The sequence below is a fragment of the Zootoca vivipara genome, chromosome 7 (genome assembly GCF_965207765.1).
Source record: "Zootoca vivipara chromosome 7, rZooViv2.hap1.1, whole genome shotgun sequence".
Lineage (NCBI taxonomy): Eukaryota > Metazoa > Chordata > Lepidosauria > Squamata > Lacertidae > Zootoca > Zootoca vivipara.
Window position 1 is genome coordinate 30,746,819 of NC_142590.1, and position 26,689 is coordinate 30,773,507.

The window sequence follows — 26,689 nt, forward strand, 5'->3', positions numbered from 1 at the left end:
CATTCAGAAGCCCTCAGATTTTTGTATCCCTGCTCTAAACAACTTGTTAAAATCACATAGGACATTCTAGAGAGCTTCAGGGAGACATGCTGTTTTGGCATGTTACGGCAGAACTGTCTTTACCTAGCCTGTCTTTACTGAGCCATGTCTAGAAACATTTCATTGACATGATGGAAAGGGCCAGCTCAAAACAGACATTTGGTAATTAAATAACAAGGCATCTATTTAAAGTTACACAAATACCCTCTAGGGACAAAGCAGTAATTGTGTGACTTAAACACTTCCTTCTGGGATTTTAAAAACTGAAGTCAATCCAAATGTCTCACTTGTGCTTGTCAGGATGCAAGAGTGAATGATGCAAGCAAATTTGAGTACACAAACAAGGAGTGAATCCCAATTGAGTCATATGTGCTGGAGGCAAAAAGACAGGAAGGGTGTCAATGGAGGAAGTGAAGAAGGAAAGTGAGGCATTAGTGAGGTGCAGGATGGTCAAATGGGAAAAAAGGTAGGGAACTATGGAGAACATGTATATGGGGGCACAGTAATCAGTTCAAGTAATGACTGGACAAAAGAGCCAGGTTGGACATGGAGAAGAGATTTAACACAATAAGCCAGAAACTCTGAGGCAATGCCAAGGAACACAAGTAAACTCTTCCATTCTTCCAAGAGAAACAACTGATTTCATTCATACAACTTGGACATTTTAACAAAGTTGTATAACTAGGATCAGTAATTTAATATCATGTAGCATAGAATAGAAATAAAATTTCCAGACTTTGCTTTGGATTAGAAGCATAGGGAGTGCAGATGTATGCCGAATAATGCAGTAGACTGGTATTGAGGAACATATTTACTTATGGCACAAACTCTCTGGCTCATCATTTGTGTAGCATTAGGATGTAGCAGCAGACTGATGATACCACTAGAAATACAGATCTGCTCCTAGCCCTTCTCATTTCACAGACATGTCCACACAGTGGAAATCTACACCGCGACAGGACCTTGTGTAATTACTAAGTAATTCCATTGACTCCAATGCAGGGGGAAGAGATAAAATAAAAATCACTTTCCTCATCTCCCACCCTGAGTTTCATGTGGTTTTCCCCTCCTGTCCTGAACTGGGGATGGATTGGATGCAGCAGATGTTATGTGAAGGTAACTATGATGGATCTACCTCCTACAATCACAGAAATGTAAATGTAGCGATGTACCCAGGTGTAGGCCCAGGTACTTAACCTACGTTCTCAGATATATATTTGCAGGAAACTGAGCCACAAATGTCTTTCTGGTATGAAGAATCTATTCTCTTAGAAATAATCTTCTGAGTCTCAATCTCTTTTGGCCTAGTAAAAGATGCTGAGGAAGAATTCTTTGACAGTTGCATCTTTTGTTCATATTTGAGCCATCTGGTGCTGATGCTGTGTTCCTTCCTAGATTCAGATAGGAGAAATATGTACTAGGAGGACCGTTATTAGGAAACTAGGCTCGAGGTCATGATGATGATTGAGTTTTTTGGGGGGGGAATGTTTGTGCTTTTAATATATTAATTAAACGATTTTCCTTTCTGTGTTGCTTTCCTATATATATTGATTATAATTGAATGTAACTGTATTGGGAATCAGGATATACACCTGAGTTGGAAACCTAGCTTTTCTCTATAAGGGCTGAGCGCTGGACGTGAGCTTAAACTGGGAAAGGAGGGGGTTTGGAGATATGCCTCAAGGTTTCAGTAGGATGCTGAATATCCGTACAAAGGCTATATCTCTTGCAAATTCACTATGCCTTATATGAAAGATGGATAAGGATGCGCTCATCCAATTCCGGACGCCCCTTATTTGGTGGGAAGTGGGTTTACCCAGGGACCCCAGGATGGTAAGCGGAAGGGTGGCACCTGAGGATTCATTGGTTCCTCTTTGTTTGAAAACTGACCAATCAAATGAACGTGTTATGATATAAGGTTTAATCCTAAGGTATATAAGTTTGATGCAAACTGTGTTCTGTGCCAGTCTGTGAAACCAAGCTGTGTCATTATTTGTTGCACACATGCAATAAATGAATTTATAACTTTCAAATCATTCCTTCGCAGCAGCCTAACTTTAGAATCCTGTGAATTCAGGTACAACAGTAGAATTGTTCTGTAAATTTAGTATAATATTGTTATAATTTTTTTAAATAAAATGGCACAAAGGCATTCCTAATCTCAAATCTTTCTCCTGGAATCCATACAATGGATCCATAGTAAAGTTTTTCTTCTGATTGAGCAACTGGCTACATTTTCTAGCAATCCTGATGTACCTTTGTTTTATAATTTGTCTTATGAGGCATTTTCTCCCTTCAGTTTGGAATATATATTACTTCCCCAGTTTCATTAATACAGAAGAAATCCCTTTTATTATTCTAATGAATGGTAGAGACTTGTTGGTTGTTGCCAGGTTGTATAAATTAGCAAGTAAACATTGTAAAATAAGGATAATATATTACAAAAGAACAGTTTTTCATTTATTTAGACACTTGCATTACAGTTTCATTATTTCTCTTAATATTTAATGAGTTATTTTGTGCTAAATATTTATTGCAGTTATTACTATTAAGTTTGTATAATATTTTTTATTAATTAAGTGTTGATATTATGAAATGTTACTAAACTATATGCCACTAAATAATTGTGAATCACTAGAAATCTGTTAGTTTAAAAATTGAACAAAAAGATTTCTAAAGTTAAGATATGGGCAACTTTCTAATAAGACACCATATCAACATGTAATAAAATTGTTTTAAAAACTAATAGGATTGTAATTAACCAAGTAATTATATCACACCATCACATGGTTCTTTACAATCTCTGACTAACCACATCTCTTCAGAAGTAAGGCCTATTGAATTCACTGGTGATTTCTATCAAGTAATGGAGTTAGGACTGCAGGTCAAGTCATATTCATTGTAGGCCCACCAAATCCAATGTAAATAAATTTCCCTAAGCTTCTGGGAAATCAAAGTCTTTGGGTTCTGTGGAGTGTATGGTTGCAAAACAAGAAGGGCCTGTGGCTTAATTTGATTCAACACAGGAAAACTCACATGGCCTGTACATGGAAAGGATTGACAGATGGAAAACTCTCAATTCTGTGGGTAGTGGCAGATGGCCATTCTTAGTTGGTGGAGCAATTTGTCTGGTTAATTCTGATAATGAATGAGACTCTGATATGCTAACTAGTTATGAGACCCCTGAGCAGTCAGCATCCAACTTTTTCATTCATAGAATCGCAGAATCCCAGAATTGTAGAGTTGGAAGGGACCTGGGGGTCATTTAGTTCAATCCCCTGCAATGTAGGAACCTCATCCATGATAGGCAGCTAGCCAACTTCTGCATAAAAACCAATGAAGGAGAGTCCACCACCTTCCAAGGAAGTCTGTTCCTTTCAGAAAGTTATTCCCGATGTTTAGTTGGAATCTCCTTTCTCGTTACTTGAAGCCAATTGTTCGGGTCCTACCTTCTGGAGTAGGAGAAAACAAGTTTGCACCATCTTTAGATATCATATCTCCTCTCAGTCTCCTCATATCCAGGCCAAACATACCCAACTCCCTCAACTGTTCTTGGTTTCCTTAATCATCTTGGTTTCTCTCCTCTGCACATGTTCCAGCTTGTCAGTATCGTTCTTCAGTTGTGGTGCCCAGAAGTGGCCCAATCTGAGAATGTCATTTTGAATCCTGGTTGCAGCATTATAACTATGCCTCCCAGTTTGGTGTCATATGCAGATGTGATGAGCATCCCCTCAATTCCCTCTTAAAAGTCATTTGTTGGACAACAATAGGCCCAGGACAGAATCCTGTGGCACCCCACTTGTCACTCATTTTCCAGGATAATGAGGAACCAGTAGTTAGCACTCTTTGGGTTCAGTCCATCAACCAGCGACAAATCCACCTAACAGTTACCTTATCCACCCCACATTTTGTCAGCTTCTCCACGTCTGCAAAGAACATTTACACCCTTAATTTTATGGAATTCAAACTACAATACAATAGAATTCAGTATAAGAAATAAAAGAAGACATACAAAAAATTAAAAATCATACAGCATCTAGCACAGTAGATTGTAATTGCTGCAAGGCAGCAAAATCATGTGATCCACCAAGAACCATAGCAATTTCAAGAGGTCCATGGACGGGGGGAGTTTGGGAATCACTGGAAAAGGAGAATGCTGAACTGAAGAGATGCACATAAAGGAAGCAAAGAGGTGTTTTTTAAGCGTACAATGTAAAGGAATATGTGACAAATAAAAGGTTTTGCAACCCTTTGGGGGATCAGTGAACAGAAAACATACATTGACAAGTTCAGGTATTAAATTTGACACAGTTCTGTTTTATAGTGCATGTTTTGTACGGTATTCACAAACAATGTCCCATGACTTCAGGTTGGGGGGGGCTGGTACATACACCCCCCCTTTTATCTAAAAAAACTTTTGTACTGCTTCCCTGCCCGTCTTGATTACAGTTCCAAACTAGTTTTAATTAATTGGAAAGATACAACTCGCGTGTTTGTCTTTGATTGGGATTTGAAAGTAATTCACTGCATGGCTTAAAATCATTTTCAAGTTCCCTTTTATTTTTGTCCTTAGATGATTCAACATAGCTTTGTGTTTGCACTCCAGGAATGAACGGTGTTTGTATCTTGCTTGTTATTATAAAACAACATTTGTTCAAATTTGCTGGCAATGAAAAATAAACAACATTGGAGTGCAGAGCATGTTGATTTCCTTATCTTCAGAAAGGACCAATATATATTTGAAGGTGAGACTTTGTAGCATATACTTTGAAGAAGGGGACGAAAGAGAAGAAAAATCAGAACTATTATTTCAATTAAAAAACACTTGATATTTTCAGACCTGCTACACATAACTCTTTGAATGTCATTCTCCAATAGTAGAGACAACATAGGCAGATACTCCTACTGTATAGAAATGCTGAGTATCATTCTATGTTTTTAACATATGGAAAATTCCATTTTCATTGGTTTTTATTTTGGAATTTGAAAAATATACAGATTCAAATTGATGTTGAACAAATAAATGGAAAACCAATAGTAGCTGCATTGACATGCAACTCTAAGCCACAGTTTGGTGCTATGTGCCTTGGGTTTATGTGCTGCCCACCTGTCGGTACTGCCATAAGGACATTGGAAGCTTTTGCTTCCACAAACCAAATTTAACACTAACCACAGATTCTGAAATAATAAGATATTGCAGTTAGTTCATGCACATTAACACTAGATTGATTTAGCACTGTATGTGAACCCGGCTAGTCACAACTTTGTGCATTCAGCTGAATGTAATTCTGCTTTCATACTGCATGTTAGCCACATCCACAAGAGGTGCATTCCGCACTAAAAGGTGTTCTGTCCGTATGGTTTATTTGCACTGCCTGTTTGATGTGCTTTCGTAAGTTATACCTGTTACTTTATGAAATATTTTTTTCTTCATAGGTTGGGAAGGACCCAGGTTCAATCTCTGGCACCTCCAGGTAGGACTGGGAAGGACTCCTGCCTGAAACCCCGGAGGGTCACTGCCAGTCAGTGTTAACAATGCTGCTCTAGGTGGATTAATGGTCTGACTCAGTATAAGGCAACTTTCTGTGTTTGTACGTGGTTATCACAATGCAGTTTGTCTGGCTCATGTGCACAGAGTTCCAGACAGTGTTTCTTAAATCCACTGTTTGCAGGAACTCTTACTGTTGTGATACTTTTGTGGGCAAGCTGAGAGTTTGTTTGAACCCTGGGTGTGAACCTGGAGGTTGAGAGGGAGGGTGTGTCAGAAGGATAATGAAGTGTTTTTGTATATATATAACTTTGTGTTAAGGTAACTGTTACATATAAAACTCTGTATTTTATATTTAACTGTATATTTTTGTAATATTTGTTTACCTTGTCTGTTGTTGCTTCTTTTTTCTTTTCTTTTTGTACGTAGTTGCCAAATTGTGAAGCAACAGTAGAGGGCACTGTGGCAGGAGATGGCAAGCATCCACACAAATACTTATAAATTTTAAAATGTAGATCAGAACACATTTTCTCATTTGTGACATGCAGAGTCTTAGATTCATATGTACAGTACAGCAAGGTCTTAATTTCAGGGTTGTAGGTTTGAGCCCTACACTGGGCAAACAGATTCCTGCATTGCAGGGAGTTGGACTAGTTGAGCGTCATGGTCCCTTCCCACAGTTCTGCTATTCTAAGTTATTTCCAGGTTAATTCTATGCTTTGTACAACAGAGGCTGCCTTTTATTCATGTTGGAGGAAATCCAGTAATATGGAGCAATAGCCTTACTCCAAATAAGGGAAATTTGTATTTTCCTAAACCAATAATCCTTTATACCTACAAACATATTAAGAGATTCATGTTCAAGATGATTAGATTAACTGTGGCAATATACTACCTTCCAACTCACTTTGGGGTAAATTCACACATGCTTAATGTGGTGAGTGCAGCTTCAAGTGGGGATTACCTGTCTGAAAGATCATTCTCTGAAACTCTCAGAACCTTCCCCTAGTGAAGAACTTGGATAAAGTATCTGCTGCCACTCCATACCTTTCAATTTCTGTCCATTTTCAAGTCTCACAAATTGCACATATATCACCACATAGACATAATATCATCACGTGTACTAACACAGAGCTCAGGACTGAATTATATTTAAAATTACATTTATATCTCACCTTTCCTCCAAAGATTGCAAGGTGGTACACATGGTTCTCCTCCCCCCTCTCCCCATTTTATTCTCAACAACCCTGTGACGTAGGGTCGGCTGAGAGACTTGACTGGCTCCCCAAGTGACCCAGTGAGCTTAGTGGAGATTTGAACTCTGGTCTCCCATGTCATAGTCTAACCATGCTACACCTATGCAGTCAAAACGGAGCTACTGAAAATGAGGTACCAGCATACTTAGGAAACCTAAAGGTGGGGAAACCTAAGGAGGCAAAAAACAAACAAAAAATCTGCAAAACAGCACAGCCTAATGAAAAATGAGTATCTTCAGTGGACACAGAGTACACTTGTTGAAATGGCACAAAAAAATCCAGGGGGGAGGGGGAGGAATTGAAAGGAGGAGTCTGAAGGAAGACCTGGCTAGCTGATTGGCTGAAATACTGTTGGGGAACACTCTACTGCAACATGTTATAGGTCCCATTTGTTTTTATCATTTGCTGTGCAATTGTAAATATACTCTCCAACACAATACATTTAATATAAGCAATGAGCAATCAACTATTAGTTGGGGTACAACTTGTAATTAGCTTAATTGCTAATCAGCCCAACCTTTCATTTGTTAAGGGCAATTTTAATAAGTGGTGCTGAAAGTTAAGGAATCACTTTATTTGTTTATATCGGTCCTTGCATATCTCTGTAAATTCGGGAGTGAATGTTACCTCTGTTTAGGTAACAGTTTATTAAATTGTAAATGATCATACCTCCAAAAGGCACCATTTTTGTAATATGCAAACATGCTGTATTAAAATGTAATTGATTACTTAAGTTATAGAGCTAATGATCAACTAAACATTTTTAATTGGACAATAACCCCCAATATCACACTTGTGTGAATCAGCTCTGAGAGAGGCAGCTCCTGGCTGAACTGCTTTTATTTGGGGGAAAACATCCAAGTCAAACATTCACCCTTTTCATAGCTCACCTTTCACAATTCCAGATTCAATAAGTTTCTTTTCCATATATATTACACATCTGTGTTAAAAAGAGCTTTACCGATTCTGCTTTTTTTCTGGAATTCTGTAGAGGTGAAGACTAGCCAGTGCTTCTGGGAGATCAGCATATATTAAATGTGACCTTAATCATTCGCCAGAGCATAGATCTGAGGAGACCCTGGAAGCCAGATTCATCACACTCAAACCAGTTCTGATTAAGTTGTAATATAAATTGCAATAAAATAAAACACATTATTCTAGTGAGAGTTCTTTGCCATAAAATATATTGGTATTTTGATTAAAAAGAGCAACTTGTGAAAAATAAAAGACTCAATACCATTAAAATATATTTGCTGAAATCCCATTTCCCCTTCCTTTCCCCCTGAAGGTAACATAGATGCAGTTCCCAGACAGGCTTCCATTCAGACATAAACCAGAACCAGGGCTGTTCTATCATCACCTTAAATCATGCTTAATGGCCTACTAGCAGCTCAACCATTGCCCACATTGTCAAATAATCCTGACAAAATGGCAAATAATCAAAATCTGGCTTAACAGATGGAAGGGAGGCACTTTAAAAAAAAAACTTTTACTTTGAACATATAGCTTGGTGCGGCTCAAAAAGACCTTTGGAATGAAAGTTTGGCTCAAATAAAATATAAGTTAATATTAATGAAAACTTTCATTTTACTTGTTGCATAGTATAGGCTCACTGAAACCATTTATTATGGATTCTTTTACATGCATACCCACAAAAACTGCAAGTAATGCAAGGAACCAGCACTTTGATTTGAGTCTTCTCTATTCTTCATAAGTGGTCCTGAGACTTATGTCTCAGTGCAGTACAGATGAAATTCCTGCACCTTATATATATAGGTACCTACAAAGTGACACCCAACTTTAGTCATACTCAGAGCAGACCCATTAAAATCAGTGGAGTTAAGTAATTTGCCCATAGATTTTAGTGGGTCTCCTCAGAGTACGACTAATGGGTTTATGCACATTGCCACCCCTCTCTATTCCTTATCACAATCTTAAAATTCAAAATCTTCAAAAAAAAATTTTTCAATGCAATGAAGCCTTCAGATCTACTGCATCGCCAAGCTTTGAAGGAGGATTCTCCAAGGCTGCGAGCACGAGGCCTAAGCTGATCTATCCCTGTCGTGCAGCAAAACTCCTTCATCAGCACGGGAGGAAAGGACAGCTCCAAGGGAGCCTAGAAAACAGAGAGCAAACTTTACAAGGGCAACTTTGCATGTGGAGAAAGGCGCCGTTCGGGCAAGGAGCACCCCGCAAAGCCTAATATTGCCCTAAAATGTAGACAGCACGCCCTAGTCATTGAGGATTTCCCCTACTCCCGGGCTGCTGCCTATCGCGTGCCTGAAGAGATTTTCTACTGTATAATAATAATAATAATAATAATAATAATAATAATAATAATAATAATAATAATAATAATAATAATAATAGAAGGTACCCCTACCACATTTCGGAAAGTCGAAACTCCAGAATGCCTCTCTCCAACAGGTGGGGAGGGGGGGGGGAGAGGAGAAAGGAGTAAACGCGCCTTTGACTGTCCCCCACCGGCCTTAAGCACAGACGCCCCTGCGTGGCCAAAGTTAGGCTTCCCAGGAGAAGCCCCTCGGGCCTGAAGTTGGCGAGCCTCTCTGACCGGTGGGCGGGCTCACTGGAGCCCTCGGGGGCTCTCGGCGCGGTCTGGCTCGCTGCATATGGATGGCGGGGCGGGCTGAGGCGCTGGGGGCAGTCCCACGTGCCCCCTCCCTCCCCGCGTGCATGGGAAGGCCGGGAAGGCATTCAGCAACTGCAGCTGCTGCTGCTGCTGCTGCTACCGCCGCCGCCTCACAGCTCGCCTCAGTGTTTACCTGCTGCAGCCCCTCTGCCTTAAGCAGCGCAGTAGCGACGAGAGGGGCGCGAGAAGCTCGGCGAGGAGAGCGAAAACAACAAACGACCCAGCGCTCGGTAGCTGCCGCCGCTTCTTCTTTTTCAGAGCCCGCCTGCTGCTGCCTGCCTGCTCTCATGCCATCACAGCAACAAAGAACACGCTGAGCAGCGCGCGGAGAGAGGCGCCCGGGCTCCAGGCTCCACGAAGCCGAAAGACGGCGGGCGACCATGGCTAGGAAGGGGGACGCCGCTGCCTCTCCTTACGGTGAGTGAGGCGAGGGGTGCTCGGGTGGCGGAGGGAGCAAACGGCGGCGGCGGCGGCGGCAACGCAGCGCGAGCAGAGTGAGGGGCGGGCGCCGCGACGCAGCCCAGTCCGGGCCGGCTCCTCCTGGGTTTCATTTCGGCCTGTTTTGGCGCGCGCAGCACCGCTGCCGCCGGAGTTTGTTTGCCTTTGGCGAGCGGAGGGACCCGGGCGTTTCTGAGCGCCTTTTTCCCTACACTCCCGTCCTCTTCCCCCCCTCCCCCTTCCTTAGGCGAGCGCGGCTTGTTGCTGCGCCCTTGAGGAGGTCGGAAAGTTGGGGCTGAATGAGGCTCGCGGAGCGACGGCGAAAGGCAGCAAGTCCGGGGCAGAAGCCGTTGCTCTGCTGCTTCTCTCACGGTCGTGTAACCGGGAAGAGGAAGGGAGGGGGGGTGAACAGCCGCGCGGGCGCCAGCAGGTGCACCGCCGCCGCCGCCGCCGCCGCCGCTTTGTCTTCCCTCCTGGGGGAGAACCGAGCACTGCTCGTTGTGGCCACGAGGTGCGAAGGGAGACATTTGGGGAGGGGTGAAACGGGGCTGGGGGAGGGATGGGGCAGGAAATGGGGTGCGAGGCATTGGGGAGCTTCGGCCGAGGCTGAGGAGATTTGGTGTGGGTACAGCTGGGGCTCCTCAGTCACCTCTCCCCCCCCCCGGATGAAAAGGAGGTTTAAATTAGCACCGTGGCAACATTTATTTACTTATATTTGCGTGCAGCCAGAAGGGGAAGAGGGGGAAATGATGGTGGTGATGCTGGACATATAACTCTGCTTCCTCGGTTTGGGGAGGGAGGCGGGAAGTGGTTTCTCCTGTTGCGCCAGGAGTTAAGGAGGAGAGATCTGGAGACAGATATGGTGAGAATACGGTGTGAGGGTTGGGTTTAGGAGAATAGGACTATTTGGGAGGATGCTTCCGACTTGGGAATCTGGGATGTTGGATTTGTGGGGTGGATGTAGCAGCAGGAGCAGGAGGGATTTGAATAAAGGTTTTAGGCTGAGAAATGTGGTGCTGAGGCAGAGGCAGCTGCAAGGGCTTGGTGTGGAGCCGGAAAGACTAGACTCAAGAGTTGCAGTGGGGTCGGGGAGGGATGTAATGTCTAAATTGTGTACATTCAAAGCACAAAGAATGCTGGGGACTGTAGTTTGTTAAGGGTGCTAGGAACCATAGCTCCATGAGGGGTAAACTACAGTTCCCAGGATTATTTGGGGGAAATAATGAGCTTTAATTGTGCGTTAAATATATGGCGTGCACTGGTGATTATTTTCGAGGAAACCCAATGAATCAAGGATGCACAATTTGAGGGTAGTGATGGTCTGTGTTTCAAGGACTTGGAATGCCTGTAATGGAGATGTAGAACTAGAGACTGTGGGCTGTTGTAGTGTAGTGATAAACAAACAATCCCATTTGTGACTGCTGTTTCTATGTCCAAATAAAAAAAATGGATATAGGTGAGTGCTGCTAATTTGGTATGTGTTGTGGAGGGAATAAATAAATAAACCTATAAGGAGCTGGAGTTAGAGAATGTAGAGTTGGAGCATTTTTCTATGTCTCCAGTAACAGACTAGTACTTTCAAAATCTAATAAAATTCCAATTTAAAACATATGAAAGCTACTGAAACCATTTCCTTCCCTTCACGTCCCTTTTCCAGCTCAACACCAACCAACCCACCCACCAAACTCAGTTCCCTCCCAAAAAATATTTTCTGAAATATGTTTACCCTTGGGCTTAGCACATTTAATTTAACACAGGGACAGTACATTTGGGTTTACTGCAGTGGGGAAACAGATATGTCCGTATTTTATATGGGCTGTTAAAATATGCTAAGGAATAGCAGATATCTGAACTGAGAAACAGACTTTAAAATGTGGTGTGATCACACAGCTATAGACGTACCAGAAGTGAGAACTGAGTCACAATAATGTGGTGGTTATTACTTTACATCTTCTGTGTGATAGCTAAAAAGTGTTGTGTCAGTGTTACTATCTGATGGCGTACCATACAACATATAACAAACAATGTTCGTTCAAATCTATTGCCTCCTTTTTTGTAGGAGAAGCCATGAAATCTGATGAATTATGCAAACTTGCAAAGCTGCTGGGATGTATGGGGTGTTAGGGGAAAGGCAGTACCTCTTCTGGGGTAGTTTGTCCACCTTTGGTCTCCACTGTGGCCCCTAGAAGCTGTCAGAACCCAACAGCAGCCACACCCTGGGAACAGCTTTAACTGGCTGGATAAACCAGTGAGGGTAGTTGATGGGTCTCAGATCAGCGAATTAGGGACTTTCCCTTCATGCAAAGACAGGCTCCAGGGGATTGAGCAGATGAGACCAATAGTGCTTTTCCTCAGCCTCATCTTCTGAAAAATAAATCACATCCAATTTCTCTCAAATTCCACAGCAGCAATTTGAAATTTTGCTCCACAGTGTGTTTTAAGGTGGTTTCCAAGGCTACAAAGAAAATAACAGAGGAAAAGCTGAAGGCCTTTTCCAAAGGAAACTGATGAATGCTGAATTAAAACATGGCTTGGAACTGGATAGTAGTAATGTCTTGACAAACATCTGAGAGCATTGGAATCCCAATAAGATTATACCAACTATCTAGCAATTTTAACCCTTTCTCTCTTATTTTCTGATCAGCTGCAGTGGAGTTGAGAAGAGAATGGATTTTTGTGTGTGTGTGAAATATTTCAACTAGCTTCCCACATTATTGCTATAGCACGCAAAGTTCTGGAGTATTGCAAAGAAAAAGCAAACCATACTAATGGTTGGCTGTTCAACAGAGTTTAAGTCAAGCCATTTGAAACCATTTGTTGTTACTCATTTGTGCATAACTGTTTAAATGTTTATTGCTAAAAACTGACTACAGTACTCCAACTAAAAAGTTCTGGCATTAAAAACATGAAAAATCTGCCTTTTATATTTGTTACAATAACTAATGAATCTCATCACTATAACTTGATTGAAGCCCCTTTAGATAGCTGAGAATCAGAATTGGGAAGAGTGATGCTGCGCACAGGTCCTGCTTGCTGACTTCTCAAAGGAATCTGGTTGGCCACTGGGAGAATAGGATCCTGGCCTAGATGAGCATTTGACCTGATCAAGCAAGGGTTTTATTGGGTTCTTTTGACCTGGACCCTTTGCACTAATGGCTATTAAAGCTGCACAGAAGAAGACTTTGATAGACATGGAAGTATGTTGTTTACACTATGATATTGTTGTGAGTTTGGGTGTGTGTGTGTGAGTAGGCCATGCAAAGACCCTTCTAACCCTGATCCAGCAAGTGTTAAAATATCCCACTTCTAACACCTGTGTCGCTCACCACCCCAGTCTCCAAAGTGGTGCAAGATTACAGGTTTCCAAGTGCTTACACCCAGTTTGTGTTTCCTTCCTGTGGTGTCTTTATGATATATAGTTTATTTATACAAATACAGTGGTACCTCGGGTTACAAACGCTTCAGGTTACAGACTCCGCTAACCCAGAAATAGTACCTCGGGTTAAGAACTTTGCTTCAGGATGAGAACAGAAATCGTGCTCTGGTGGTGTGGTGGCAGCAGGAGCCCCCATTAGCTAAAGTGGTGTCTCGGGTTAAGAACAGTTTCGGTTTAAGAATGGACCTACGGAACAAATTAAGTTCTTAACCAGAGGTACCACTGTATACAATTTGAACCTATGGAGGGGTTCACAGCATTAACACTCCAAAAAGGTCTTGTTTCTCCAGTAGTTGTAACCTTGGATTGAAGGCTATTCCCAGCTTCCTGCTTTGCTTCTAGACCTCAACTTTGGCTTTGTCCTTCTAACTAACTGAAGGGGGGGGCACACACATTTGCTGTCTTGCACAGAACCCCTTTCACTTTGTTTCCCTTAATGGCCCATCCCCCAGGTGATCATTTAATCCAGAAACTATCCTGGTTTATATTTTCACACTTGCTGGATCCAGGGGTTCGAAGGGTCTCTGCGTACAACCTACTCTCACTGCCCAAACTCATAACACTATACATCTTATTTCAGATATTGTTTCCTGGTTGTGTGGATGGAGTACACAGGGAAGTAGAGATTCTTACTGTTCAGTGGAAGTGTCCCCCGCTCCCCACAGTTTCCTAATTCACAAATTAGTGTTCACTCATCTGTAGAAAACCCTTCCACGGATCCTTTTCATTGCAAGGGATATCCACATTCAGCACATTTAAACTTTTTAAAGTCATGTTTGCTCTGACTTTGCTGGATTTGCTTTTGCTGCCCCACTTCTTCAAAATTGTGGGATTCAAATGAAATAGATGAGGTAAAGCTGCTTGAACTCTCTTATCTAAGTTACATCCCTTCACCAGTTACTTTCCCCTTTCCCCTAATAAATGTCTAGAATAAATGCCCCCTTTCCCTACATTCTTTAATCAATAGAACATAACTAGTTTCCCATGTTTCATACATTGCAACTTTTTAATGTCCCTTAGATGTAAACTGTTGTACTAACTCAATGAAAAAGAAATATGCCTTTGTCAAAGCGAAGTTTATACAGCTGGCACTGTAGGGAGAAATCTATCACCGTAATTACAGGCTGCTTTTTGTAAATTATAAAATGCAGTTACTTAGGACCACGCAGGGCAATTTCTTACATTGCTTTTTTTCTTACACATGCTATTAGTGTGTACATAAAATTTTGGAAATAGTCCCCAGCACTTAAATAATCTGAATAGCTGACACGTCTTTTCAGAAGGTACAAAAGATAAATATTTCATGATACTTTCAAAGGGAAGATTTGTGAGAAGTAAAAAAATATAAGCAGACCTCAATCTACAAGCTATTCAAAATTAATTATTCTAACCAATGTATTGGGACTAAACTGATTTAAGCTGACACACACTTGCTCTGGCCGTGGCTGGCCATGATTGGAATTACATCAGCAAAATGATCTTGCCATTTGTTGAGCATATGAATCACATTGTTGTTGTTGATGATAGTAATACTACTTCTTAATCTTATATGTATGTCATGTTGACTTCTGATCAGTATCTAGTTGCAAATACAGAACTGACTGTTGATCATTTATACAAATTTAGGCCACCTTAATTTCATGAGCCAATAAAATCTAGAGAATACTTGTGCTTACTTATAGCGGGTTAATAATTGGTACCACAACATCAGAATGATTCTCTTTAGTTCTATCTTCTATTCTCTCTTATCATCAAGCACTTGTACCATAGATGCTTGGTACACTTTACTGGTGGTACAGTTGGTGCCATAGTTGTTTGGTACAATGCATTTAAACATGACCTAAAACTCTTTATAAGCCTCTTTCACAGCAGAATACATTTGAAAGAGAAGAAGATCCATGAAATATAGAAATACACTTTTTGTTAAGATCTCTTTTCTGAAATAAAAATGGCATGTGAGTAATTTGTAAATCAATAGGTGAACTGTTGGAAATAAAAATGGATGTATTGGTGCAGAACCCAGCTGAGAATTACTGTATACTGTAAGCAACTTACCCTCTTAGCTCCAGTCCTGAATTGTAAAATGGAAAGAAAATGGGTTATTTCATTGGAGCTTGCAAAATTCTAATGATATTCTTATTATTAAATTAAATTTTATACTGTCCTTCATCCGAAGATCACACGGATGATTACAGTATAAAAGCACAAAAATACATACCATAGAAACAATAACTGCCTTGCACATAGTTTAAATATGTGGTCCTGAATTGTGGTCCTGAGCGGTTTAAGGCTTTACAGATCAAAAATAACTGGCAGTTAATGCAGACATGCCAGGATTGGCATTATATGCTTAACTCATCTTGCACCAGTGAGCAACCTCCATACCCTCCAACATTTCTCCAATGAAAATAGGGACATCCTAAGGAAAAGTTGGACATTCCGGGATCAAATCAGAAACTGGGACAGCTTTCCTAAATCATGGAAATTCCTGGAAAATAGGACACTTGGAGGGTCTGAACCTGGCCTCCAAATTCTGCACCAGCTGAAGTTTCTGAACTGTCTTCAGAGGCAGCCCTACATAATGTGTTGCAGTAATCTACCCTAGAGTTTACTAGAGCATAGTAAGCATGAGTTTTGCTATCCCTGTCAAGATAGGGGTGCAGCTGGGCTACCAGCTGAAGCTGATGGAAGGCACTCTGCGCTACTAAGGCTACGTACAGTAAGCCCCAAACAACAGCGAAGGATCCAGAAATACCTTTCCTTCAGAGGAAGTGTAACCCCATCAAGAGCAGGCAACCCTCCCATCCATCCAGTCTAGGGAACCACTAACAGTGACTCCGTCTTATCTGGATTGAGTTTCAGTTTGTTGGCTCTCATCCAGTCCATTACTGAAGAAATACAGGTCCAGCACATCTACTGCCTCACCTGCAGATGTAAAGGAGAGATAGACAAACAGAGCTGCGTGTCACCAGCGTGTTGCTGACAACGTATTCCAAAACTCCAGGTGACCCCACTCAGTAGTTTCATGTAGATGTTAAACAGCATTTAAATTAAACCCACATTGAAGGCTCCACAGGGCTGAAGAGCACTCCCCAGGTATTATCCAAGCAGAACTGGAACCACCACAGAGCTGTTCCACTGCAAAGTGGTTGCTTTTAGTTTACATGTATGTAAACTATTCATTTTGCTTATTTCCCTCCTCATCAATAGTTTATGACTATCAGTGTGTAATTTTATTACTTTTTGCTCTGGAAACTATAGGCAGGAATTTGAGGATCTGTAGCCTTGGTTGCCCACTGATCACAATTTGTTTATTACCAGCTGGTATGTGAGAAGTCATTGGGACCTCACTTGTAATGACTACTTATAATGGGGACACCTTCACAGTATTTACTTCTTTGCCACATAGTTCTATGTGTTTCTCCCGTTGAGCTTCAATAAAATACTTTCACATTTGAAAAATCCTAATTGTGGTTAACACTGTGTGTTTACTTTTCATACGTATGATGTACTTCTATAGCTCAAAGCATAACCACATTTAAAACTTGTTGAGCAATTTTATATATTACGTACGTAGACAAATAAACATGAAATATGCGTATTTTCACAGCTTCTCTTGGCTTACTTTTCAATTTGTTAAGGTTTTGCATCCTATTCATGTCAGCTGGGAATTATGCCAAACAGGATTTGGCTGTTGGATTATTCTTTTTCTCATTGTTAAACTGAAAGGCTATATTGAAAGGACCAGATACAGAAATCCCTCTTATAAGTGTGCAAAATGAGATACAACAAGATGCAATGGCATTTTGGATATATTATAGTCTTATTGTAAATATGTATTTTAGAGTTGTTTAAAGTCTGGGTCACCTAAATAGTAATGACTTCAACAAAGCATTATGCAGATAGAGACTATTTTAAGATATTCTATAAATATGTATGTAGGGAGTTTTAAGACATGTATCATTTTTGCATTGCATGTTTAATAACCTTAACATACAGTATGTAGAATATTTGCATAGAATAAACTGTATATATATTGATGCATATCAAATAGAAAATACTGTTATATTTAAATTTTTATATATAAACTTGAGCCTTTGGTACAATGACAGGTTATGTACAGTTTTGTTAACATTATTATCTTGTTTGTGCTTTAGGATGCTTGTTATGATGTTACTCGTTCAAAAACTTAAGAAAACAGGCAACATTTGTAATCATGAGAAGTCACACCAAGTGGGATTATTCTCAGCAAAGCTACATTGTTTCAAGGCTGAAAGTTCAAAAGAATTATTGACATAGAAATAATCAATGTTTAGGAAGGTTTTTCTTATTTCTCTGTGCACAAAAGGCCACGGCGACTAATAAAGTTTTTGTTCCATTTGAAAAATCATTAAATGCAAGGAACAGCAAAAAGATACAAAATGCATACGTTTGGCCCTGTGTGAATTTGCTGAGCAGAATGTGGCTGAAATGGCAGAACTTAAATGCAGGACAAATAACTAAGTTATTATTCATTAATTTATGAATTGCTTTTTACATGTGCCTCAGGGTGATTTACAAACATACAGTAGAAATAGAACTAACAATGCCCGCAGCTAAGAATAGTTTTTAAAACAATACAAAAAACAACAGCTAAAGAGAGATTTTAACACAATACAGAATTGACACCTAAGACAGATACCTTTTCATACAGCTGAAAAAGCTTTCTGAAACAAATATATCTTTAAAAATATGATAGTGTGAGGGACTGGCAGGGCTCTAAAGAATGTGTGGCAGAGTCAGGGGATCGTGTGTGTGTGTGTGTGTGTGTGTGTGTATGACCCAGGAAAGGGGGCCAGCAATTTATGGGGTTTGTTATCACCCACAAGGCAGGAGCCAAGATAGGGGGAGGAAGAAGAGTTAGGGCAGTCTGAGACAGAGGAAGGCACATAGGATGTGGCAGAAGAAGAAGCGGCTGTTCTGGCAACAGATGGGTTAGTAGAATCCTCACCTTCCGCCACTCTGCTCTCTCCTAGCTCTGAGAGAGACTTGAAGCAGGAAGAGCAGTGACAATTTCTGTGTCTCAGGTTGTGGGCATGTCGGGGGAGGGTATATAAGCCAAATGCTGATGAAACATACGATACTAGCTTCTAAATAATTGCATTTTACTTTTATTTATTTTATCAATTTCATAAAATTTATACACTGCTTGATTGTAAAACAACAACAACCTCAAAGCACTTTACAAAAAGATAAAACAAGAAAACAAGAAAAAATACGATACATTAACACACACAAGAACTTAAAATCCTAAAACAAATTAAAATTCACATTAGCTCCCAGGTACCTGCATCACAGGCTGCAGTCATATGCAGAGTTATCTAGGAATAAAGCCCATTAAACTTAGTGGGGCCTCCTTCCTAGTAAGCACGAGGAAAGGATTGGGATGCATTTAATTATTTCTTGTTGCATTTATATCCAACCTTTCCTCCAAGGAGCTCAAGGTGGATCTATCCCCTTCTCATTTAATCCCCACAGCAACTCTGTGAGATAGGTTAGGCTAAGTGACTTTGGCTCATCCAGTTCTAGTTTGACAAGCTAATCATTACATCATCACTATCAGTGTTGGCAAAATATATTTAATCAGACGTGAGAAATCCAGATTCCCTATGGATCCAGACAACCTATGGGCAGATTTTTGCCCCTTCTGCCTTTACTGCCCCCTCGGAACAGCATGGGGATGCAGACAGAAGCAGAAATTAGTGAAAATTGCTTCTCTCTCCCCTCCCCCTTTGCCTAGTGCGATCCTTCTTGGATCTTGGTCCCTTCTGCAAATGGAAAGAGACATTCTTTTCTTTTCTTTTTGCAAGTTTGGATTCAGCCCCATATTTATGTGAGGCAATACAGCTTCAACAGGCTGCAACCCCAAATTTTTTGTCTTTCAGACATCAGGTGAAAACCTTTTTATTCTCTAGTCTAAAGCAGCCTTCTTCAACTTAACATTTTGAACTGCTTTTGCCATTAGCCAGCATGTCCAAAATACCTGGAGAGTACCAAGTTGTAGAAGCGTGCTCTAACCCTTCTACAGTGTTTTTATTTTTCCTAGCCCCAAACATATTTGTTTTTCTACTACTGCTTTTAACTATGGTCAGTTGTTTTGATTTGTTGTAATTGTATACTATACTTTGAGAGTGTACAGGTTAGCTGATAATGACACATGGAAGCTCACAACCTATCTGAAGGGTAGCTGTGCACAGCTGCTGAACGATCGCATACCCAGTTTCTGAACAGGAGGCCATTGTTGTAGAGAGGTGAGGTGCTGGCGGAATAAAGAGAAATGGAATACAGCTGCAGGTGTCAATCCATGTTAGCTATACACCAGCCATCCCCAAACTGTGGCCCTCCAGATGTTTTGGCCTACAACTCCCATGATCCCTAGCTAACAGGACCAGTGGTCAGGGAAGATGGGAATTGTAGTCCAAAACATCTGGAAGGCCGAAGTTTGGGGATGCCTGCTATACACCATTCAGTCTTGCATTGTTTTTTCAACATCAACTAGGTAGTCACTTTCTCTGCCTATTTGAATGTTTCCTTGTACAGTACTGATTTGAATAGCAAAAGCAATCATTGTTGGATTTCTATGAAATGCTGATTAGTTCATTGAGAGTAGACTTTTCTAAATGTTTTAACAGTCATGTGTGGAGCCATAAAACAACAACAACAGTGTAACAAAAACAATCAAACCCTATATGAAATGCAACAATTCAGTAAATATAACAGAGCCACCATTAATCAATTGATTTATTAATATAAGACTAATTAATACTTATCTATACTTAGGTCTTTGTTCTCTGTTCCTCCCACCAAAAGAAGAGATCTTGTGAGCCTGTCATTGGACAGTCATTGTGAGCTTATTGTGGTATGTAACTAGTTCACTGTAATAAGACCTCAGGTCCTCTCACAGTTTTGTACCAGTATGGATATATCCCCATGTACGTACATTACTCTGCTTAGGTGCCTATGAAAGGAGAATAGTTTTGAGCTTCTCTGATTCTTATTCCCCAAAAGTGCTAATATGTGGCAGAGGACTAATCTGCAAATTAGGTGCTAACATGGGAGCCAACTGCTAGGGGCTGGTCCCTTCCAAAGTTGATGGACATTGCTATTCAAATGGTGTGTGTGTGTGTGTGTGTGTGTGTGTGTGTGTATACCACATCATGTGATTGATGCCCCCCCAATATTTATTCCTGCCCCCCAAATATTTATTCAAGTTGGCACCCTTAGGTGTTATAATAGCATTCAGTAGACGACCCACATATTGCCAATGTGCACTGTCCATAAATGCACATCTCTATATCTAAATTTTGTGGTTTTACAAATCCAAATAAAAATAACAGGCTGAATCCAGACTTTCTATTGTACATACATACATATATTGCACTTGTTTGTGAAATTATTTTTTTGTTTTAGACAAGTTAATTCCTATTAAAGCTGCGTTTGAACATTGCAGTGAGCCATGGTTAACTGGTAAGCCAAGAATATCTTTAGATCATGGTTTGTTTGGAGCAAAACAAACCATGACTCCTGGTTTGGATATGAGGCTAAGTCAAGGATTCTGGTTTGTTGCCCCTGATCTCCAATGTAAAGGAACAAGGTTGGCAACCATGGTTTACCACAACATGCAAACCCACCCAGTGTGTGAAGTAAAGTCTATAGGATTTTTTAATATAGAAGCACATTCTAAATAAAATAGCCTAACTTAACAATGGGCCTCTTTGCAAGACAATAGCATTTGTTTTTTTCATACTTCTTGGACTGATAATTTCTAACTGACATGCAACTTACAAAAGAAACAGGTGGTCTTCAGACTTAAGAAGCTTACATGAGTAAGATCTCTGTATGCACTTTGCCACTCAATGATAGTGACAGATAAATTGGAAGGTTGCAGTGCATAATTAACACATAAATATAGCATGATTATCCTTATGACAGATGTGATGGGCACTAGCAGAGTTTTTTTTTAAGGATTAGATAATTTTGTCAAGGATAGATGTATGAATATTAAGCACCATAACAGCAGTAAATGAATTTGTTTCATGTTCAGAGGCCATAAACATCTTACTAGTTTCTACCTACATTGTTCTACCTGCATGATGGGTATCCATCTCTGTGAAAAACGTGTGGTGGACAGGGCCCGCTGAATCACACACAGCAATACATTTCTAAATAATGTTTAGCTTGTGACCTGCATACATTGGGGAACAACCCCCTCCCTTACCTCATGTTCCATTGTAGTGATTGTGATAAACTTGAATATCTTACTAAAGAAGTACAACTTCCCACACATGATAGCTTAAGAATGGCAAGGTTAAGGTTTGGTATATATGAAGTAAACACCTATGTTGTTCTGAGACACACTTTTAGAAATAAAGCAGTGTCATTCTGTTTTTAGTGCATCGGGTGTTAGCATGATCCTGTGCAGAGTTAAACATAGAACCATAGAATCGTAGAGTTGGAAGGCACACCAAGGGTCATCTAGTCCAACCCCCTGCAATGCAGGAATCTCAGCTAAAGCATCCCTGACAGATGGGCATCCAACCTCTGCTTAAAAACCTCCAAGGGAGGAGAGTCCACAACCTCCTGAGGGAGACAGTTCCACTCTCAAACAGCTCTTACTGCCAGAATGTGTTTCCTGGTGTTTACTCGGAATCTCTTTTCTTCTATCTTGAAGCCATTGGTTGGACTACAACCCCCATCAGCCCGAACCAGCATGGGAAATGGTATGGGATGGTGCAAACCGTAGTCCATGCTTTAGCTCACAGATTTCCATTGGTCCTTTACGCAGCACCAAGCTGGAAAGAGCATGCGAGAAGGACTGTTTTGGGCTATGAAACCTGCTTTCACTACAAGATCACCAGAGCATTGTCTGAAAACAGAGCAAAGCACTTTTTGTTGGAAAAGGATGTGCATTTTCAAGTAGTTCTCTATGTTTTGTATTTTATTAATATTGAAATACTAAGAGGATGACCCAGCCTAGCATATGGGGAGCATTCAAACACATTCATAACTTTTCTCTTTTTAACCTTGGCTGGAACTCCCCACACTATGGATTATGCCTTTTGTTAAATTTGTTGCACCCTGTGCTGTTACAGGGATGGAAGGGTTTATACATTGTGCAGTCCAATCCCATACACAACTCCTATTGAGTTCAGTTGAACTTACTCTCAGGTAAGTAGGTATAGGATCATAGGCCAAACCAGAAAAATACACTATCAGTAGACCTTAAAATAAGGTGATTTTGTTACTTTTGACAGCACAGCATTATTTTTGGGTGGGGGAGGGATGGAAATGAAAAGCGTAGGTGAAAAGTGGGTAATAAATCCTAATGCAGGAGGCATACAAAAATGATTGCATCATCAAGTGCATCATCAGTAACAATGCTAAATGTGCTTCATACACTTTAATGCCATCAGTCTTGAGCTTGTATTTCTGTAGTCATCAGTCACAATCTCATATGCAGCTAAGAGACAAGAAGCTTATCAAGGATTTGTGTATAATACAAGTGATGTACCACAGCTGCAGCCTTTCCCTCTCAGCAGCAAAATTACCTTTTAGTTTTGGAACATGAAAGTTCATTATTCTCTGTGATGAAACAAGAACAACACAATTTTGTCATTGTCAGCCCAGGACATGTTTACTTCTTATCACCATTGCTGCAGGGCAACATATTTTTCCACATACATTTTTGCAGACTTGCGTACATATATAATATTGCTACAGCTTTTGCCATGGCATCTGAACTGTTCCTGTTTTTTTTCTAGGGACAGGCTAGCACATTTTTGTGCTCTAAAAATGGGTGCTGAATTTGCCACGTTGCTAAAGAATTCTGTTCTCCAAGTGGTATCCATATTAAGTCTAAGAATCTTATGGACTGCAAGTTAGAAGGTGCTGTGAATATAAGTTTTGAAACCTCAGCTACAGCTCTCAAGGTGCCCATGCCCATGCTCCTGTTTTTCCAGAGCACATTTCTTTTAGTTAGATTATCTCAGAGCTCAGGTTCAGGAAGATGAAAGAATCAAGTTTATCTTTAACAAACTTTCAGGAGTGGTTGCTTGTAAGGCTAATGCCAGCATAAATTATGACTGACAGGTAATTTGTGTCATGGCATTAGGAGTGATGGTTTGAAGACTCTCTGGCTTAGAATGACTTGACCTAGGATTTGCCTGATAGTTTCCCATTTTTCTAGCAAAAGGCTATTTGGACAATCACTGATAAGCTTCTTACTGTCCTACTGATAAAAAAATTCTTTCCAGTAGCACCTTTGTTGTGGTTTAGTCGTTTAGTCGTGTCCGACTCTTCGTGACCCCATGGACCATAGCACGCCAGGCACTTCTGTCTTGCACTGCCTCCCGCAGTTTGGTCAAACTCATGTTCGTAGCTTCAAGAACACTGTCCAACCATCTCGTCCTCTGTCGTCCCCTTCTCCTAGTGCCCTCAATCTTTCCCAGCATCAGGGTCTTTTCCAGGGAGTCTTCTCTTCTCATGAGGTGGCCAAAGTATTGGAGCCTCAGCTTCACAATCTGTCCTTCCAGTAGCACCTTAGAGACCAACTAAGTTTGACATTGGTATGAGCTTTTGTGTGCATGCACTGATGTTATGAGTTGGGGCAAGGGGAGTAGGCAGTATTTCAAGATCCTTCTACCGGTAACCTCTGGATCCAACAAGTGTGAAAATATAAACCAGGCTAGCTTTCTGATGAGGTAATATCCTGGGTGATGGGCCATTAAGGGAAACAAAGAAGATGGCAAGCAGGTAGCGCCCCCTCCCTAGACTTGTGGTTAGTTAGAAGAAGAAAGCCAGAATTTAGGGGCATAGAGTTTGCAGTGATGTGCTAAAGGCAAAGCAGCAAGCTGGAGAGTCGGAGCAATGTTTGACTTCTCTTTGAATCAAAGGCTGTAGGTATGGGAGAAACAAGATGTATGTGGAAATAAACCATATATCATAAGGACACCACAGAATGCACAGTGCCTCATTCCAAAAGAAGACACATACATTGGGTAAGTGTCTGGAACCCCTGGTATCTCACACCGCTCGGAGATTTGGGGTGGCATGATGCAACATTAAATTAGTGGGAAATAAAAAGCGATCCCCAAAGTTTTCCTTTTGTTTCTAAGGAGATGTCCAGGGCAGCAGAGATTTTGCTATCAGAAGTGTAGTCTGCCCAAGATTCAGTCGAAGTCGGCTAAAAATCAGAAAGGAAGAACAAAGCGAGCTTTGTTTCGCAGCTGCTCTAGCCATCAGCCCTGGAACAGAAAGAGTGACTGATTCATGCCTGCCCCTTCCCACAGATCATAGTGGGAGGGAGGCTAGCCAGTTTCTTTTCAGAGTGGACGAATATCTTCAGAAACAGTTGGGTGTTGAGACATCATATCACAGGGATACCTCATTGAGTTCAAAGTGGCACTCAAGGAGTGCTTTTTGATTTCTTCCTTGCCAGGGGATTTGGCAGCAACAACAAAATTGCTGATAGAAGGGGCCAATCAGCAGCTATAACAGTTGCATGGTATGGACAGGTTCCAGATAGTGAAAATAGCAATGCCATGTAGTCTATAATTTTCCACTTTAAAAAGAAGGGCAGGGGGACAAGCCTATTTCATGATTTCAAATGGCTGAACAAATAAATCAGACATATATTTTAACATGTAGAAATCCTCTCCTGTGTAGCCATGGGCATGGACACCTTGTAGAAATGGGTGGGATGTTTTATTATTGCATTTCTTTTTTTCTCTTGGTTTTAATGTATCTCTGCGGCAGGGTGGGGTGGAGGTCTGTCTGTTTGGCTGCATGTTGCTTGGGGCTGCCCTGGGCAAGATAAAGTGGCTAACAAATTTAATTAAAAAAAAATAAAAATAAACATTCAGCCAGGAATCATATAATCAAAGAATTGTAGAGATGGAAGGGACCCAAGGGTCATCTAGTCCAACCCCCTGTGATGTGGGAATCTCAACTAGATCATACATTACAGGTGACTTCATGGTTTCTGTAGGCTTCTAGGACACACAGATGCACACAAGTAAAGCTTCTTCACAGGAAATGTCTTTGTTATGGCTTCAACAGGTGACATTATCCATCATGCACATTTTACATTAGACTTTCCATTACCCAGAAAGTTCAACAAGGTGCTGATTATAGTGATAGCTTTGTGAAGAGAACAGGGTATTCCCACATGCACTCATTATAAGGGCACCATTCTTTGAAAAGACACATCTTGCCTCTAAGGTAGTCTTCCCTATAAACAGCAACAAGATTCAGATGAACCTATTTCAAGATATATAGCATATGGAATATATTCTAGAATCTAGACTCTGTTTCTTCCATGCTGTTCCTGTCTCATGAAAGAACAAAACATCATCTCTTTTCAGGTAGAAATTAAGATGAAACTGTTTAGAGGATGTTGTGAGGTTGTATTTACAATCAAGGTTTTGCCAGATAAATTAAGTTTTGTCCCACTAGTTTATTTATATGCCAGGACAAATTTTACTTGGTCATTTCACCATGGCATGGGAGTCAAACCTGGACGAGTAAAAATGCTGGCAATTAAAAATTTTTTTTTGACAATGACATTTCTTTTTCAAGCAGCAGTCAGTTGCAAAGGGCCCAATTGTTAATTCAGGAGAGCATGGCCATTATGGAAACATTTTTAACTCCTTATTTATTAAATGAGTGTGTGTTTTAGAAGACAGCACATGCATGTAATGTGAGCTCAGCTTGGAAGTCCTCTGCCACAAGGAATGTGAGCAGACATAAGCATGAATTCAGCACTGTTAAACAAATTCTGTAAAATATGTGAATAAATACACACCTAGAAGTTTGAAGAAAATAGATGTTTTCGTATTCTCTCTCCCTCTCCCTCTCCCTCTCCCTCCCTCCCTCCCTCCCTCTCTCTCTGTGAATTCTAACTTGTGCTCACTGAAATATTTATTATTTCACTAAATTCAGGAGACCATTGATTAGCTACAAATGAACTAACTTGCATAATCATTAATACAACTGCTGCATAGTAACCAACATTAGCTTTGGAATAGTAACTATGTTCTGCTTGCTAATTGTGTCACTGCAGCATTAGGATCTTTTTTATCAGTGAGGCTGCTTCATAAGTATTCAGACTTTCCCCCTCTGAAATACAGTACTTGCCATGTTTTCTTAAAAAACAACAACTGGATAAAATATTTACATGCCTATTGATCACTGTAGTTTAACAATGTCAAGCTGGTGGGGTGGTATGCATTATTGTTTCAGAGTAGTACCTCACTTTTTATAGCAGTGCATCATAAATATGTTTAAGAAATTGAATCTTATATTCTTTCTAAGGAAGTTGGATATATTATGATTTGTGGACTGAA

At 40.6% G+C, this 26,689-nt stretch overlaps 1 protein-coding gene and 1 long non-coding RNA gene across 2 annotated transcripts in view; both read left to right on the plus strand.

The window, feature by feature from the left end:
* Nucleotides 1–414: 414 nt before the first annotated feature.
* On the plus strand, nucleotides 415–5,886 carry LOC132592433 (uncharacterized). The gene is made up of 3 exons (XR_009557887.2): nucleotides 415–1,155; nucleotides 4,613–4,784; nucleotides 5,476–5,886. It is a non-coding gene; the product is annotated as an uncharacterized LOC132592433 (long non-coding RNA).
* A 3,606-nt stretch (nucleotides 5,887–9,492) lies between these two features.
* The window catches only part of SLC44A5 (solute carrier family 44 member 5), a 176,019-nt gene continuing 158,822 nt past the window's right edge, over nucleotides 9,493–26,689 (plus strand). The window contains exon 1 of the mRNA XM_088673229.1: nucleotides 9,493–9,850. Coding sequence (XP_088529355.1) covers nucleotides 9,814–9,850 — 37 coding nt within the window. The 5' untranslated portion in view covers nucleotides 9,493–9,813. The remainder of the gene's footprint in view (nucleotides 9,851–26,689) is intronic.